At 42.8% G+C, this 17798-nt stretch overlaps 2 protein-coding genes and 2 non-coding genes across 4 annotated transcripts in view; all 4 read right to left on the bottom strand.

Annotated features, from left to right (window-relative positions):
• The window catches only part of cacng2a (calcium channel, voltage-dependent, gamma subunit 2a), a 69985-nt gene extending 68451 nt beyond the window's left edge, over positions 1 to 1534 (bottom strand). The window contains exon 1 of the mRNA XM_030790415.1: positions 1309 to 1534. Coding sequence (XP_030646275.1) covers positions 1309 to 1534 — 226 coding nt within the window. The remainder of the gene's footprint in view (positions 1 to 1308) is intronic.
• A 9407-nt stretch (positions 1535 to 10941) lies between these two features.
• Positions 10942 to 16135, bottom strand: rpl3 (ribosomal protein L3). Its single transcript, XM_030790963.1, has 9 exons — positions 16109 to 16135; positions 15211 to 15403; positions 14675 to 14843; positions 14110 to 14245; positions 13587 to 13773; positions 13170 to 13330; positions 12898 to 12999; positions 12595 to 12810; positions 10942 to 11053 (listed from the first exon to the last, which is right to left on the bottom strand). Exons 1-9 carry the CDS (start codon positions 16109 to 16111, stop codon positions 11009 to 11011), a joined length of 1212 nt encoding a protein of 403 aa, XP_030646823.1. The 5' UTR covers positions 16112 to 16135; the 3' UTR covers positions 10942 to 11008.
• LOC115827122 (small nucleolar RNA SNORA54) lies at positions 11466 to 11599 on the bottom strand. The gene has a single exon (XR_004025865.1). It is a non-coding gene; the product is annotated as a small nucleolar RNA SNORA54 (small nucleolar RNA).
• LOC115827125 (small nucleolar RNA U83B) lies at positions 13435 to 13529 on the bottom strand. Its single transcript, XR_004025868.1, has one exon. It is a non-coding gene; the product is annotated as a small nucleolar RNA U83B (small nucleolar RNA).
• Positions 16136 to 17798: the final 1663 nt, after the last annotated feature.

The raw sequence follows: 17798 nt of genomic DNA, 5'->3' as shown, positions 1-17798 counted from the left end.
TTGTTACAAGATTTTTACCCTGTTATTTCACAGTTGGGCATGTCAACATCCCTATACTTGCACCTTGCGCATGCATCCTCCAATACATGTGAATTCAGTCAACCCTCTTCTTCTCACCTGCCACAGGACAGCCATCTCCATGGGAGCAGGAGGGGGACTGGAAAGGAGTCCTACTGATGCTGGGAGTCACTGAAGTGTAAGGAAATGAAGGGTATTCCAAAACACCAAATCTTCCCAAAACACCCAACCAAGCTGGAGGGAACACTGTCAATCAGACTCGGTTCTCAACTAAAAGTGCTGAATGACTAGGACTTTTGGGGCTCATATGTCAGCTCGTGGGCATCTGTGTCTGTTTCTACTTTGAAACCAGTCAGGTTTTCATGACTTTTCATCATTTATGATCTTTTGTGTGTTATGCTAATGCTCTTGTGTGTGAAAGCTGAGCAATAGGATGTTGGATAATTATGGGTGAAACAGGGATTTAAAAAGACTAAAGACTAATGCACAGTCACAAATGACAAATGCACTCCATGCTACTCTGATTTCTGATTTGGCTCAGAGGCCAAACCTCTGAGTCAGTATTGGTCAACTGGATTGCAACCAAACAATGGATATTCCTGTATATGCTACTTGTATTCAGTCTGGCTTAACTGGGAAGCTGAAAGGAAAAGGAATGCCATGTTTTGGATTCTCAAGTGGTCAGACAGACTGACTTGTCAGAGCAGTTGCTCCTGTCTGAGATCCTTGAGGAAGGTTACCTCACGGTCGTCTTACAATCACCCTGTAATACTGAACAGATGCTCAGACCACACAGGCAGATGTGCGCATTGTCTGCAACTTTCCACAGGAGGCTGTGTGTGTGTGTGTGTGTGTGTCTGTGTGTGTGTGTGTGAAAGAGAGAGAGAGAGAGAGAGAGAGATTACAACTGAGAGAGTCAGTGCCTTTCCACTGGGCTTCTTTTTAATTACAACTAAATTCGAAATGTCCAATTAGGGACTGAGGGTCATGCAGTTTTTGGTATACTGCTGCCTCTCCTCTCAGTGTCATTTTCAGTGTATTGTTCCTGTTGCCGCATGTATCAGAATGTGGATGTACCATATCTTTGAATGTCGAACTAGTGGTCCAGCCTTGAATAGTCATTATGGAAAAGAGATGGACACAGGTAGAAAAAGAAATTATCGTGAAGAACTGACATGAACACGTGTGCACGTGTCCTGGTGAAAACTGAACAAGTGGGGGACCGCGCGCTGAATGCCTGAGAGGGAAAAAAATCTCATAAGGAAAAAGACACCGGTACGCGGTTCTTACCTTCCAAGCAACATGTCCTCCATAGTCCTGAATGGGTCATAACTTCCTCGTTTTTCTTACTCGTCTCGTTCTCGTTGTTGGTCTTGATTTTACACACGCCGCGCGAGTACAACCAGTAGTCCGTGCCCACCGCGATGGTCATAAGGCTGAAGGCTGCAAACGCGCCCACCGTGGTCAGTAACATCTGAACTCCGCGGTCAAACACGCCCATGTTTCCGCATTCCATGAAAGGGGGACCCCCCTTCCTCTTGATGTATAGGAAATAAATATTTGAAAATTTTCGGGACCAAACCAAACTAAAAAAATGGGATATATTTGCCCGAAAGGAGGGGGAGGGGGGTAGATGCGGTAGGAACCTTATGGTTGCGTTTGAGTGAGACCGTTTAAAAGAGAAATGGCTATATCTTTGAGGCTGGTTAGGAAGGGTAGCGGTAGTCTACAATTTCGTCCGCCTGCTCGACTTATATAATGCTATTTGAACAAAGAACAAATCAGGCCTCCTCGATCTCCTAAAAAGGCAATGTCTAGCAGCTCCACTAGGTAAAGCTACACTACCAACAGCTGACGTTAAAATTAAACCCTTTTATAAAATATAAAATAGTTTAGACTTATGTCCGGGTCGGTAACAATGGCGGGAATGTAATGAAATCTAATCGTGGTATTCCGTCTTTTGACGAGTGCGGTCTAAAAACAATCTGATGACTAGAAACATCGACACGTTACTAACAGTACGTCTTAAAAAGAGTGATTATACTCGTATTAATCGCAGCCGATGTGTAGAATGATGAGCTGGAGTTAAATATGTTCACTGCATTTAGAGGATGCAATTTTATCTATTTTTGCGTAAAGGAAATGGAATGATGCTAGAGCAATGGCAGGCTCAACAGTAGATTTGCCTAACACTTCAATTCTAATATAAAGATTATATAAATTTACGACAATCGTAGTCCTACAAGCAGCAAAAAAAATCTCCTCGTACGCTGTCCTTTCTGTGTTCATAGCATCCCTTAAGCCTGCTCTGACCGAGAGGGAGAAGGGGTAGAAGAGGTAATGAGAGTGGGCTGAGGAAAAAATGAAGGCAAGGGAAAGTGTAAATAAATAAAGAAAGCAAAATATCAAAGGATTCTTATCATCCACTTCAAAATCAACGAACTGAGTACAGAGGGCTTGAATTGCCGCTTGGATCTGATTGAATGAAGTTAGTGACGGAATGAAAAATCGACTAAATTAATTGATAAACGAAAACGTGTGACTAAAAATGAAAACAAATGAAAGAATCACTTGATATCCTTTTTTCCTAAAATTCTGATCTCCAGTTTCCATATGTGGCTCCTAACTCTTTGAAGGTTTCGACCGAAAACGTGAATTTGCTGTCTGATGAGGCGTCGTCGACGTTCCGGGCAGAGTAGGATACATCCAGTAAAACGAGCCGCCCGGACTCGTCACAGAGCCCAGTAGAGGAGAGCAAAAAGGTGGGAGCACCGGAACTGCTACTCGTGTATTCTACTGTTGCTTGGTTATCCAAATCCGTGATAGTTATAACACACCCAGAACCAGAACCAGAGGCGTCCCGTTTGAATAGTCCTTTCGCCATGTAAAAGAAAAGAAAGGACCTGAGATGAAGTGTTATGTGTTGGAAAATAAAGAAAAATGATCTTTCTCCCACCCGTTGCTGGAGGTTTTAGAAGAAGCCTGTCTAAACGTTTTGAAGCTGAGCAAGAGAAAATACGCACGTGCGCGCACACACACGCGCACACACACACACAGAGCGGAGGGGATTCGCGACAAGCCACACCAAAACGAGACCGTCTATAGCAAGGTAGAGAAATTCGCGGATTTGAGTTTGTACTTTCCTTGCTGTGCTAATGCCACACGTTTGATTTAGGCTCTGTCGGCTCAAACAATGTATTTCCCCTGCTGATGACTCTTGCCTTCTCACACTAACTGCGGTTCACTGGTCACTCTAAGTCTGGAGTCAGCTCTCACAGCGGTCGCTGTGGTAAAACGTTTAACATTTCGGTTGTATATTCAGAGGAAGCGGTGACGATGGAGAAGGATTTGGTGGTTTCGTCGAAACCAAGGGCAGGAGTTCGTCTGAAATAATGATGAAATGTATCTCATGCATGCATGCGTGTCCCACTGCATCTCATTCTGTCCTAAATATAATCAGACGAAAATGACGTAGGCCTATTTAACGGCGTCTAATTTTGCATGGCTTACTGAACAGTCGCTTGCTCTCCTTTTATAATCTGTAGGCATATTCTCAACACATCACCCTCTTTTTTTGGTCATTTTTGTTTTCTTTATCAGTAATTCAAGCTCTTAGGCCTACATTGTCACTCATATCATCAGCTTTTTGCTAACAGTTTAAGAAGACATTGATTCATGAAGAAAAAAAAAGATTGTACCTTTATTACCTAACCCTGCCTACTAAAATAAAGAGAAGAGTGTTGGATTCCTTTACATGTGTGGTTTCAGTGGTTCTGAAATGGACAGCTCCTGCAGAACACGTGTCGATTGTAGGCGAGGTGCGTGTCTTTCTGCCACTTTGAAGAGCCACACTTCCAGTGGTGTGTAGCCTATCTGATTCAAGAGTTAACTGTAACCGTTTTGTGCTGATGATTTCTCCATTGAAGACGGAGTACTGAGGGGCCAGTGTTTTCCTCCCTGATTCTCCCTTTGGTCTATGTCTCTGCATTTAACATTATTTCTCTTCTATGGGGAAAGAATAAAGGAGTGACCACCAAAGTTTTGGCAGAGAATGAATCTAAACTTTCTCCCGCATCCAGTCCACATCTCTGCAGCAGAGGATATAGTTAAAATTCCAGTCGGGTCTTATGCTGACCAATACAGCGATTCAGACGGAACACTGAAGGCAGAGGCGAGGGTGTATTTGGAGATGCAGGGAGAATTGGACATGGATTTATGGGCCCATAGATCCTAAAAAGCATGAAACTGGCTAGAGTAGATGGTGTACGGAAGGGAATAATGGCTAGTCACAAAAACATACACAAGAAAATGGATGTCTAATTGTATCAAGTAGAAATTCCTAATATGTGAATGAATGTGTGAGTGTATAGTTTACTGACAAAATCATAATACAGTGTATGTGCACTGGATATACAGAGCCTATGCTGCATCAATAGGGCAGCAAGAATTTCTGGGAGTGATTGTTCTGTTGAATGCTTTCTGTAGTATTATCTTACACTCCATACACTGAGGCAAAATGGAAATCTGAACACCCTCCAGCCAGCCTAGCATGCTAAATTTGCTGCATTAAGGAAACAGCCTTTCACAATTTTATGCTAATCATGCTAATAAAAGGGGGTTGGTTAGACTTCCAGTGGGGCTCGAAGCTGTGACTGTGAAAAATGGTTACCCCTGTCAAATAATGGAACATTCCAAAAGTCACATGATCAGTAGGAACTTGCATCATCTGGGTCTTTTGAATATCATAGCTAGAAGAAAGGAAAGTTTGCTCTTATTTCTCTTGTCTTCAGTTTTGGATGGAATTATGATGCTTAACTTTTCAATCCTGTTGCCAAAATAAAGAAATGGTCTTTCCTCATTTCATACTTAGTATATAGTCCCAAAGTAGTCTCCCACATCTTGTTCATCTTGTTTTGGCAAATCTCAACCTTGTACCCGGTTTATAGGTAATGCATGCATCAGATTGGTGTCACCAGCTTCATTTAGCTGATGATACACTCTGATGATACGCTTTGATGTTACACTCTGGCATCTCCTTGAAGACAATGTGTCCCTAATTCACCCCAGCCTGTGACTTCACATCACATGAAAACTGGTTTACTAGGGACCAGATATGACAGAACTTCTAATAAATGTCTATGCCCCTTAAACAAGACAAATAAATTGGGTTGAGATGGCATAGACGCCATAATCTAGTATCTAAATATTTCTGGGATATTGCCCAAGAACATCACATAACATGTAAAAAGAATCCACACCATAAACACCTCTTCCAAAAGCTATGTATCGCTTGGCACTGTGGAGTTAAAATATGTCATGCTAAGAAAACATGGAAGTGGTGTATCATATTTGCCGCACACTACCTCCAGGATCTTTGATGTTTAAGTGGGAGGTGATAAAGAGATATGCTATGTTCTTCCCAGCATACCTCTCTCCATGTGAGGGACCTTTTGGGCTGCCAATGAAATATACTGATGTTATTCTGTTCCTCTATAGAGAGCTGAAAACCCCTGCTCTTCCCCATGTTTCTTTGATATAGAGAGCATTTCCTAATTTCATTTCTGAGAAACCATTTCATCTCTTTTAAGTAATTTGACTAATGTTCAGGGAGTTAAATGCAGACATGGTCAACCATACAATCCCCGCAGACATGTCTTCCAAATTTCATTTCATTTCATTTTGTATTTCCACAGTTTAATCATGTATTTGAAGGAATGGGGGGGGGGGGGGGGGGGGGGGGGACGCTGTTGTTGCAGGCCATGTTGAAAACCTTTGAGTGCTCTCTGGTTTAAAAGGGTTCACTAGACCATAACGCCTCACCTCTGCCACCTACTCATTGGAACACCATCTTAGTAACTTTCATATTTTTTCCCTGTTTTTGTTTCTTGCCATGTTTTTAGATGTTATTAAATATTGGGTTATCCCCATCTGCAAGATGTTTCATTAATTCTACATTAGAGAGCAGTACTTGACTGGGGTTCAGTGAATTATTAGTGAAGAATTTCATTGACTCTCCCCCCCATTTAAGCTTCTATTTTTCTCTCATAGCTGGTGGAAGGTCATAGCTATGTGCGACAATTTGTGTTTTATGAACATTCAGTTTGCATCTGGACCAAGATCTACATCAGAATAGTTCTGGTAGTGATTTTGTGGGTTGGCCCAGACATATCAGGACATCATCAGTGAACAGAGCCAACCTTAGTTTGCCCCTTCCAGCAGTAGCTCCATTTCTTCTTGGTTTTGGTAAAGTAACCTCATCCCGTTCACAGTAATATCAATGATCTTATAGGTCCGTGTGGGCCGCATTGTATCTGTTCTCAGTGAGTCCAGTCTCCCATCAAGTTTAATATTCAAGAATCCTTCTGTTTCACCAGCCATTAGGTCAAACAGGGGTACATAATTGTTCAGCAGAGTAATTATAGTACTCTCCACCCTCCCCCTTGGTAATTTATCAATCTTCTCCTATTTTTTCTGAGAGATGATCACAGCAAGCGTGTTCTATCTAAAAATTGCTAGTCCTTTTTTATGACTGGGTCTACAGGAGGACCAGAGGACATGTTTAAACCTCATCCTTTTCAAACTGTATAGTGTTCAGTTTCATATAATCGGCTTTCTTGAAAAAATAGCTAATGGGTGCTTTCTTTAATGTTGAATTTCTTACCCCCTTTTATCCCTTGTTAGTACTACATATTCCTCTAGCCTTTCCTGTTCTCTTAATTCTGCATATACCATACCATAAAATAAAGGATCCCCTTTTAACAAATTTAAACTGTAACCAAAGGCTGCTGTCCAAACAACCATCAATCTTTTGAGATGTAGACTTTGTTACTCAACAAAGATAATGCCAGTTGAGCCTCTACTGCCTACGTTTCTCATGAAATGGTCCTCACCAGTCACAGTAGTCATGTCCACCTGCACCTGCGTCATAACCTGTATGTCTGCCTGATGATCCAACACATTGTTTCAGCCTAGATAGGTGAAGTCTAAAGGCCTTTTCTTAAGTCAAGAGGTAACAATAGAAATTAAGCTAAATCTGTATGCCTTAAGTGCATTTTATTCAGGTTATAAGAGCAAGAATTAAACTGAAAAGACTCTGTGCCTCCGAGTCCACTGGATTCTCTAATTTCATTTGGTCATTTAAACAGAAATGTCCCACTATATATTTATATAGTGTTACTATTCGTCACAGACTGAAGGTGATGCTGGATGCATGTGAAGCTTTCTCAGGTTTATCAGAAATGAACAGGATGAACAAAAGACTTCTTGTTTCTTGACATAGGATTCAGGATTCACAACACATTGACAATACAATTCAACACACCAAATAAAGGAGTATTTATGCAGAGCAGAACAGGACTAGATTAACCAAAACATAGATGCAACAAATGATTGAACTACCAAGCTTGGCTAAGGGATCAGGAGGTGCTTAATCAAAATGAACAACATAAAATGACCCACAGAGGAAGAAAGAGAGTGTTTCAATTTACACATATATATATATATATATATATATATATATATATATATATATATACACACACACAGACATTACTGTTTTAATGGTGTGTACATATATATGTGTGTGCAGTAGGTGATTTTTAACAGGGGGGATAACCCAGTGGATGGCAGGTTAACAATGGAGATCCATTTTGGTCAGGGCCATAGATCTAACTTGTACAAACCTCAGTCAGATAAAGGATCAGTGAGTTGGGCAGACTAGACCAACACATTCAGATAAAACACCCCTCTGCTCCTGCACTCTCTCTGCTACTATGGAGAGGGATGGAGGGGGGGGTGGCAGGTTAACATGGAGAATGCATTTTGATCATTTTACTAACAATCGCATACTGTACATATGTATGTATATACACATATATACATACCTGTTTTGCCTCACTGAGATTATATAGAGATCATATAAAATTAGATAAAGACATCATATATTTGGTTTAGTGAGATTATGTATAGATGAGCTGCATACACACACACATAGTTTCATGTTCTGTGTGTATCTCTCCTCTGCTGGTGGGGCTGTGTGCTCATTCTGGGCACAGCAGTAGTGAGGGAGAATCAATATGTTTTCAGTTTGAAGCAGAGACTCACTCCCATGCGTTCTAATTACAACTTCCTCTGCCCTGTCCAAGTCTCTCTTATGGTGAAAGGAACAGAGAGAGTGAACATCATTCATGGCATCCTTTTATTTCATCCTTTTCATGGGATCCTCTCAATCAGATTCAACATACACACCACAGATGACAAGGGCACTAACATCTGCCTCACATCAGTGCTGTGTAACTGACACTTTCTCTTAACACAGCAGGAATTGGCACCTTCTGATCACACAGACTGACAAGGGCAATTGTTCGATATACATCAGTTTCTATTTCAGCCCGTGGAGTCTGGAATCTGTCTCTTACCCACATGTATTGCTCCCTGTATTGCCCATACATAATACTTCACATTAGGTGGAGCCTCAACCAACTCTGTCTTTCGGTTGCTGCAACGTGTCACTTTAGGTTCCCTGCCTGCTTTGCGATAAATAGCCAAGAAAGGGGATATATAATTCTAGCTAGGATGATCATAATTTTCCCAAAAAGGAAACTGAAAGGATAAAGCAGCGTGTGAGAAAGACATAGGCCTAACACCAGTGGTTTAATGTTTGAGAAACACAGCTGAGAGAACTTTGGTGTTATTTGTATGCCTAACTATGTAAGGCCTTCAGGTGCCCATCGAAACAGATGTTCTTGGGTAAAGATTTGCACTGTGTTCCAATTGGCCTTATTTCTGACTTGTGGGAGTTGACTTTATTTCCTGAAAGCAATCAAAACTGTTCAATACATTCGATGATTTCTGGCAGAGAGCTATCAGATGTTGTAACAGTGAGAGGGATATTGTTTGCATAAAACCATAATTTTTTGTTGTTTGTCATTCAGGTAAATACCTTGCATTCTGGGACTCTTTCTAATGCGTATTGCTAAAGGTGTATTTGCAATGGCAAATATTAATGTGGAGAGTGGGTGCTCCTGAAAATGGCAGAGTTCAGTTGCAGTAAAGAAATTAGGGCGTCAAACAGGATATGTTCATGTTAGTGGTTACTCTTCTTATATCATCCTGATATCAGTTTTCTTTGAGATGTTGTACTGCAAGTGAACATCTGTCTATTCTCTTACGTAAGTTATCATCCTGCACATGCTAAGGGTTCAGTCTTCCAGACCTAAAGCATTCTAAACAATCGGGGGGCATGGTTGTATGGTGCTAGTAACAGACCTAGAGCTTTCTAAAGGGGGGGGGGGGGGGGGGGGGCATGGTGATAGTAACAGGAACATGATCAGAAAGAGTAACAGTGTCAGTGTTCACTACAGTTGTGCAAATTACTGAAAATTAGAAATTAGTTACAGTTAATAGTTACTTCTTTCAAAAGTAATTGAATTACTTTACCAATTACTGCATATAAAAGTAATTAGGTGATGGGAAAGTAACTTTTGCGTTACTTCTAAATGTTTGCTTAAATTCTCTTATTAACGCATCCCAAGCAAATCAAGCCTTGGCTGTTTGGTTGACGCTAGCACTGTGGTCTTTCGCGATTAGCTTTGTGGAAGCGTGGTTTTACCAGGTGCTTTAGAAGATTAGATCTACTGTTCTTTGATGTGTTCTCACACTTGAACATCGACTACAATTCACCAGTGTATTTTTTCCTTGATTCCGAGGAGGAAAAAATAATGTCCATATTTCCAGGACAACAAGCTCTCATTGCTGAAACTGTTGGCTATTGTTTGTTGCTGACTGCCTGATTCACTCATTCACTGCGCCACCTGAGGTCGGGTGACGTTAGATCATAAACAGGAAACTGGAGGAATAGGCTGCATTCGTCTGCTATAGTCTGCAGTTGTCCATTAATATTTTCACACAAGAAAGTAACGAGTAACGAGCCCAGTTAAATCTCAGTAATTGTAACTGTGTTATTTAATTTTAAAATGTAATTAGTGGCTATGATCAAACTGTCCTCCGTTGTGCTGGGAACTAAATTCACTTGATTCTTTTTCCTCGTCCTTTTCAACATTGCGACCTATTTGCACATAACAGTACCCTGCCCTGTAGCGCCCTCAGGCTGTCTCTCACTGCAACAACATAACACCACCACAGACAATGCAAAATGATTGTCATCATCATTACATAAATCCTCCAAGGAGGTGGAAGTAAGTTTTAGAAATGCAGCTCTAGTCAAGAAGTATCTAACCGTATTTAATGCTGCTTTTTTTATGTGGATTCACACACATTCACACAGAGCACAAAGTAAAAACTATACATGCTCAAACATAATTCACACCTACATTAAAATTTTTTATCCTTTCAATTGCAGCAACAGAGAGGAGTCAGACATTTCACAAGATTCACAGTTGCAAAAGGCAACTTTGGGTTCAACAGAGTAACTAGCATCAGAAAGCAGACTCAAATGTACTTAAGTACATTTTCCAAGTATCTGTACTTTGCTTGAGTGTTATTTTTTAGGAAACCCATGACTTTTACTCCACTGCATTTGAAAGACAAACACTGTACTTTTCACTCCACTATATATTACTATGAAGGTTCTCGTTACACAACATGAGCTTTGAACTCAAGACGTCAATTCACGTAGGACCCGGTCCCAATAAGACATGGGGGGAGGGGGGTCAGAGTGCGAAATTATACAATGACAATCGGCAGGGGGTCAACTTTGTCTCCAGGGATATATCGGATAGGATGTATAAATGTTTCGACCCCTCCCCCCAAACTGTTGTTTTTACCTCGTTGGGGGGGGGGGGGGGGGGGGCATTCAAGTCTTAATTAGGGGGAATAGTAAACCAGTCATGACAATGAACTGGGAAGGCACCAACTACCAGCCAACTCTGACCAGCAAAATATGACAAACCACAAAAGACAGGGTTTTTTTTGTTTTTTTTATTGAACATCTCTACCAGACACCAGCCTGAGGCAGAGAGCAGAGAGGAGATCAGGCAGACTCTTCCTTGGCAATGCGATCCTTTTTGAGTGGTCCCTGTTTGAGGAAAGAGAAAAGAGGAAACATTACGCACCATCCCCACGCTGCATGTTTTTCTTGGGGAGACTTGATAAGAAAAAACTGCCACCGTCAGCTTAGATCGACCTAATGTTAAACCGAGAATGGCAGCCATCATTTTCATTTGCATAATTTCCCCAAATAACGACGTGAACTTGGGGCACAACCATCTACATCAAGAAATGTCGCTTTCTGCAAGGACACCAGTCCCATGCACATACCTGTGCTGCATCACAGTCTTTTGACTTAAATGATTGGTAGCACAGCAACGTACTTCATTGTGCCTCATACTGAAACCCTATTCCAGACATGTACACCAAACAGACCAGTGCTCACACTGTGTTTTCAGTATTGACCCTTCCCTGAGTTTCACAGCAGGTCTGAGGCAGGCTCTTGTTCCCAGAGTGAGAACAGGGAGACAGCGTGAAACAGGCACTGCTCCCCTGCCACACTGGAGCACACTGTGGCACTGGAATGGAACCCAAGTTTCAGACTGACAGCTGAAATGGATTACGAACAGTGCAGAGTACCCACTGATCTACTCAACAACTCAGTGGACCCCTGAAAATAGTGACCTACTCAACTCTCAGTGGAAAAGAAAATGAGCCATGCTCTGATCCTTTGGTCCAAATCTGCCTTGTGCTTCTGTGTGCACATCTAAGGGTGTTTTCATACATAGTCTTTCAGACATTTTAAAGGAACCACTCAGCCCTCTTAAAGTGGACCAACAGAAAAGGGACTCAGTTCTTTTTGCATTCACACTGTGCATTTGAAATCCATCACAAATAATGAAACTGTTTTCCCATGTTGACAATTCATTCATTAACACGGGACACTTCGAATTATGTTGTTAGAGAACACAGTTTCATTATTTCGTGATAAAGTCAAGATCTCAAGAAAGCAAAGAAAACACATTTCACGAGAAAACGGAATCTAAATGAGATGTAAATTCATGGCATCTTAGGGCTCCCATGATTACCAGCAGCCATGGTTCCATCTGTTGTCACACACACCCCAGTGCAATTGCATGTGATCTGTCTATGGCAAGCCTACAGGGCCAAAATACAAATGGCAAAAGGTGAAGCAAACCCGGAGCGCTTTGTGTTCACAATGCACGGGTTACGCGAACCGCAACATGGACTTGAAGTGAACAAACTGAGACCAGGCAAGACCCCACAGTGTAAATCAAAGCAAAGCCTTGTGTTCACATGTACAGTGAGATCGCACCTACACCAACTCCAGTAAAGTTAGTCCTGTAGATTTTGACTACTTAATTTACGAGTTTATACATTTAAGTTTAGTTTCATTCACAGTTATTTATGTTCACGCGTTGCGTAATGGAGAACCTGCATCAGGCGTTAACAGAATGCACAGACACCTCCACATCTATACAGTCACAACTCCCGACAAACAGGACCGCCAGGTACAATCTGCAGTAATCTGCGCACCATCGGTCAATGGTCCCAACGTCTGCTATATATCAGCAAAACCCAGAAGGCATCGCTGATCAGTACACTCACCATGAAGACCTTCTTTTCCTCCACAGTCTGGAAGCGGCCATGGCCAAATTTTGAAGTGGTGTCAATGAACTTCAGGTCGATCTTCTCCAGAGCACGACGGCTCGTCTGCACCAGCAGGGACTTGCGCAGAGTCAGCACCCTCTTCTTGGTCCCAACCACACAGCCTTTCAGCATGAGGAAGTCATTTTTCACCTCACCATAGTGCACAAAGCCACCCTACACAAACAACAGTCCGTAAGGAAAAGGATCTAGCGTAGGATAAAATCACCTGTTCTCGTTGGACCGTGTGGACAGCAGACTTACCAGAGGGTTGATGCTCTTGTTGGTCAGATCATATTCAGTGGAGGCATTGCTCTTCACCACCTTACCATCCTTAGTGTGGTAACCCTGGCCAATCTTGTAGATCTAAAACATCAGTAACATACAGAGACTGAACACACAGATGCACTTGGCAGATTCACCATGTAGGCAAGATCATACATTTGAGTTATTTGACCAAGCGTTTGCCAACAGGACCACTAAGTAATGGATACAACAGAACTGTGTTATAGCAACACACTCGAGTGATTTCGCACCTTCTTGTTGATCTCTGTGCGGTGGTGATAACCCTTCTGTCCAGCACGAGCCACAGAGAAGGCCACGCGGGCAGGGTGCCAGGCTCCGATACATGCCACTTTACGCAGACCACGGTGAGTCTTGCGTGGCAGCTTCTTCGTGTGCCAGCGGCTTGTCACACCTGCAGGAACGCCAGAAACAAGAGTCACCAAACCGAGCCCCCACACACACCATCAAGGGAATTTAACAGACAAAACTATTTAACAGACAAAACTACTTAACAGACGTGTTGTCAGAAGGAAGGCAGCATGGGACCTTTCCTCATGCAGTTCGGGGCGCCATGCCTGACGCCATATCACCATGGAATCATCACTGACACGCCCAAGCCACAGCATTACCCAATCACAAGCTACTCTCTGATAAACCTCAGGCCTTACCCTTGTATCCATGTCCCTTAGTGACTCCAATGACATCAATCATCTCATCCTGGGTGAAGACATTGCTGATAGGCACAGCCTGCTCCAACTTCTCCCTCGCCCAGTCCACTTTATCAGACACAGACCCTCCATTCAGCTGGATCTCCATCAGGTGGGACTTCTTCTGTCTGAGGGGCAGCAGACGCATCTGAAACAAACAGAGAAACAAGGCTCTTGCCAATGGAGCCATGCACGGGTTGATTCTGCCTCAAGGGGGCACCAAAGGGTTTACGCCTCTGCTTCACCAGCTACAGTAAAATACACAAATTCGAACGATACACATTTTTGAAAGAGGTCAACGTGAATTTGTGAATGATGTGCCAAACAGAGGGTTTAATGGTTTTGTGAGGTGGTGTATTAAAGAGGACAGAATGTCAGACATGCTTCCATGTGCTGCAGCAGGTGACTTCCTCTGGCTGTGGTCTGAGCATACAAATACAAACGTGTGCATTACATGTGGTTTGCAGGTGAAGGGCTGACTCACCTGTGTGTGGGCAATGATGCGGATAACCTGACAGTATTTCTTCATGGAGGCAAAATCCTTCTCTAGCTGTTTCTTGCCTTCCTCATCCTGCCATTTCTTGCAGTTCTTGGTGAGGGCCTTCTTCTTAGACTTGTACCTGGGGAGAAGTGCCAGGCAGACAGCAGCAGGGGCCAGGGAGAGCAGAGAAAAGGAGAGACAAAGATTGACACAGTTCCTTCATAACCCCAAAGGGGTCAGAGGAAGGACGCTGGCCACTGCTGCTCGCCCATCCTCTCTGTTGGAGGGGGGGGCATAGGCAGCACAGGAGACCCATTTAGGCTCATGGCTCAGTTTCTAAGCAGCCCTTTCCACCGGCCAGAGGAGCCTGGCGCTCATCAGGCCAGACACCTGAGCGGAGCTGCCCCACAACGCCATGTTAAACTGGCTCAAAAACCATGGAAACACTGCAACATACACTCCAGCTCCACACACACACTGCAACATGTACTCCAGCTCCACACACACTGCAATCACCCACTCACCCATAACACACCATCTGTAATTTGTAAACTCTGTATCATCTCACCAGTTCTTATAGAAGCGACGCTTGCATTCGTCACTAACATGCTCAGCGAAGATGGTTTTGATGGCTCGCAGACCACAGGGGGTCATGACGTACCCCACCACGCCGACCACAATCATTGGAGGGGTCTCAACGATGGTCACTGCCTCCACCACCTCCTTTTTGTTGACCTCTGAGAGAAGATTGGGTGGTTCAGATTTCACACATTTACAGTACTTACTTACTGAATTACAGCAACTCGCGATCTGAAGCCCCATCCTTCTTACAGCAGGACTACAAAACAAGTAAACCAGTGACCCAGAACACATTGGAGAACCACCAACGTGGCATCATTCTACCATTTATCAAAATCTGTCTGCACTCAGAAATTCGACATTCAGCAGGGCCTTGGGGCCAAACTAAGTCCGCCCGTCGAGGTGATCATCACTGGCAGACAACAGACTCTGAACTTAAGAGACGGGACATGACTCTTCTTGGATGAACACATTACACAGTTCAAGCAACTAATCCAATGTACTTGGCAGAGACTGTGTACTCACTTGAACCAGGTCTGTCAACCTCACGAACAATATGAGTCATTCCAGCCTTGTAGCCCAAGAAAGCTGTGAGGTGGACGGGTTTGCTTGGGTCGTCCTTGGGGAAGCTCTTCACCTTTCCACGATGTCTTCGGCTCCTCTTGCGGGGGAGGAAACCCAAGGATCCGTGGCGCGGGGCCGAAAATTTACGGTGCGACTAAATCAACAGAATGACAGTTCTCCCCAATTAAATACTTACTTTCAAATCGGTTTATACACTTACTTGTTCATTACCTGAGAACATACCTAATGACACTGGGCATTAAAAATATATCACTGGCCCAACACGTGTAACCATCAACTTAAAACCGTTGGCGTAAAATAAAGCAAACTCACTGACACCGACGCTACAGCTTCCAAAACACTAAATTTATCAAAACTGCCAAAAGCCAATCTCGTTAACAAGTTTAGTCAACTTCACTTCGACAAAACTGTACACTCCACGGTGGCGTTGAGCTACTTACTAGGCCCGAATACATAGCGACAAGCGCCGTTTTTAGGTACAGTGCGCACATTGTTTTTCTGAGTTAATTATGGACTGTTTCACTAATTACAGATTTAACGTGCACTGGATGTGGACCAAAGCTACATTCAATCAGTTATTCAATACCACCAGTCTAACATAACATTGCTACGCAGCAGCTACTTAACCGCACAAGAGAACCGTATCCGCCATTTTCCCTACTAAAGAGTGGTTGTGGAGGCAAATATTGACGGTCATCTTTGCAGTCTAATTGGGTATTCAATAACAGACATGACGATTTAAAATACAAAAATAATTCGCTGTGGTACTATACATAAAAAATTGTGTGATGGCATAGATTCTGGTCTGATTGAATAGTTGTTCCTCCCTTACACTCACCATATTGTCTCGGAGCCGACAGAAAGAGGGCGAATGGAGGGTGGTGCTTCACATTTATAGAGCGCTGACGTGAGGGCGTGACGTCAGTTCTGCGCTGTCTTTACACTTGGGGCATACAGCGCCACCCTGTGTTGATGTAACCTATGGAGGACTTTAAACCCTCCTATCCCCGTCGAAGCGTTAATTCAGAGATCTGATTACAGGACCTATCGCGGAAATAAGTAATTTGTACTGAGTGAGTTTGGTAGTTAGATTGCAGTCCACACGAGAGAAAATGAAACGGGAGATTCTCATGGAGCTCAAGATAGATTGTTAAATTAATTTCCTTCCCTAAGACCGGCACGTTTTAGTTACGTTTATCTGGCTTGCACAGACGCATCCAAATACAGGACGTCTTCTACTGACAATGTGTTTTTGCTTCGGTCAGGGAATGAACCGTCAATCCCGGCACCTAAACGCGACGAAAGTAAGACCGCACCCGGAGGTGATGCTTACGGAGCCCCCTGCACGAGGAAATCAACACAGTGGCATAGAAATCCCACCGCAAACTAGCGTTTTCAAGGTTTCATTACAGAGCAACGCAGACAAAGCAACGCAGAGGTAAACAACTGCGTAGGGCACTCGCGTAGCCTACAGCCCAATTTATACTTCTGCGTCGAATCTACGCCGTAGGTACGGCTTAAGGCTGATTTATACTTCTGCGTAGGCTATTACGCGGAGCCTACGCAGGTGGCCTACGCCGTTGTGAGCATTTATACTTCTGCGTTGGTGTGTCTGCGTCTCTCTGTAATGAAACCTTCAAAACGCTAGTTTGCGGTGGGATTTCTATGCCACTTTGTTGATTTCCTCGTGCATTATAAACGATGCAGTAATGTTAAATAAAAAGTCGTAATTCAGTCCTTGCACAGCAATATCTGTAAACAAGTTCTGCATTTGCAAAAGAAGGACTAGTTTCAAAACTTTGGGGGACAAACAAACGGAGCTCTCAAAATAACGAGCGTTCAGTTCTGCGTGGCCGCTTACCCTACGCCGTGGCATACACCGTAGCCTGACGCGGACCTCATTTCTAGGGTCATGGTGGGGATTTTTTTTAATTTTATTTTTTTCTTATTTATTTATTTATTTATTTATTTATTTATTTTGAGCTACTTTTACGTTTCCTCGTAACAGGTTTGCAGTCCCTTAACATGGGACGGATCAGCTCGGCATGGATCAGCTCGTAGATTTTTACTTTGAGCTTGGCACTGAATATTCGGATATAGTTTTACTGCTTAATGATAAGCATGGCTATAGTTGATTAATTGTTGAAAATGAATTGGCAGCTATTTTGGTAATTGAATGTCAATCAATCAGTGTTTCCAGTTTCTTGAATTTCAAGATTTACTGTTTTTCTCTGTCATTATATGGCAGTAAACTTAATAATTGAATTCTAAATATTTTAATGTCTGCTTGAGCTCTGGGAAGTTGTAACTCTCACACTTTTGTGACAATATGTAAACAAAACAATCAGTTATTTGAGAAAATAATTTGCAGATTTATAGACAGTGATCATAATCATCAGCTGCAGCCCTAACTGTATGGATTGACAGTATAATACAGGCCATGGCTGTGTGTTGTAACTGTATGGATTGACAGTGTAATACAGGTTGTGTCTGTGTGTTGTAACTGTATGGATTGACAGTGTAATACA

Source organism: Chanos chanos, chromosome 13 (genome assembly GCF_902362185.1).
Source record: "Chanos chanos chromosome 13, fChaCha1.1, whole genome shotgun sequence".
Lineage (NCBI taxonomy): Eukaryota > Metazoa > Chordata > Actinopteri > Gonorynchiformes > Chanidae > Chanos > Chanos chanos.
Note: the sequence above shows the minus strand (reverse complement) of the source record. Positions and strands in the feature narration are given on the sequence as shown.

What these genes read in the sequence shown, in the direction of transcription:
- rpl3 (XM_030790963.1), bottom strand. An exon ending in GGTTGACAGACCTGGTTCAA is followed by an intron (nt 14,844 to 15,210) that starts GTGAGTACACAG and finishes ATCTTCTCTCAG; the next exon opens with AGGTCAACAAAAAGGAGGTG. An exon ending in GCATCATTGCCCACACACAG is followed by an intron (nt 13,774 to 14,109) that starts GTGAGTCAGCCC and finishes TGTTTGTTTCAG; the next exon opens with ATGCGTCTGCTGCCCCTCAG.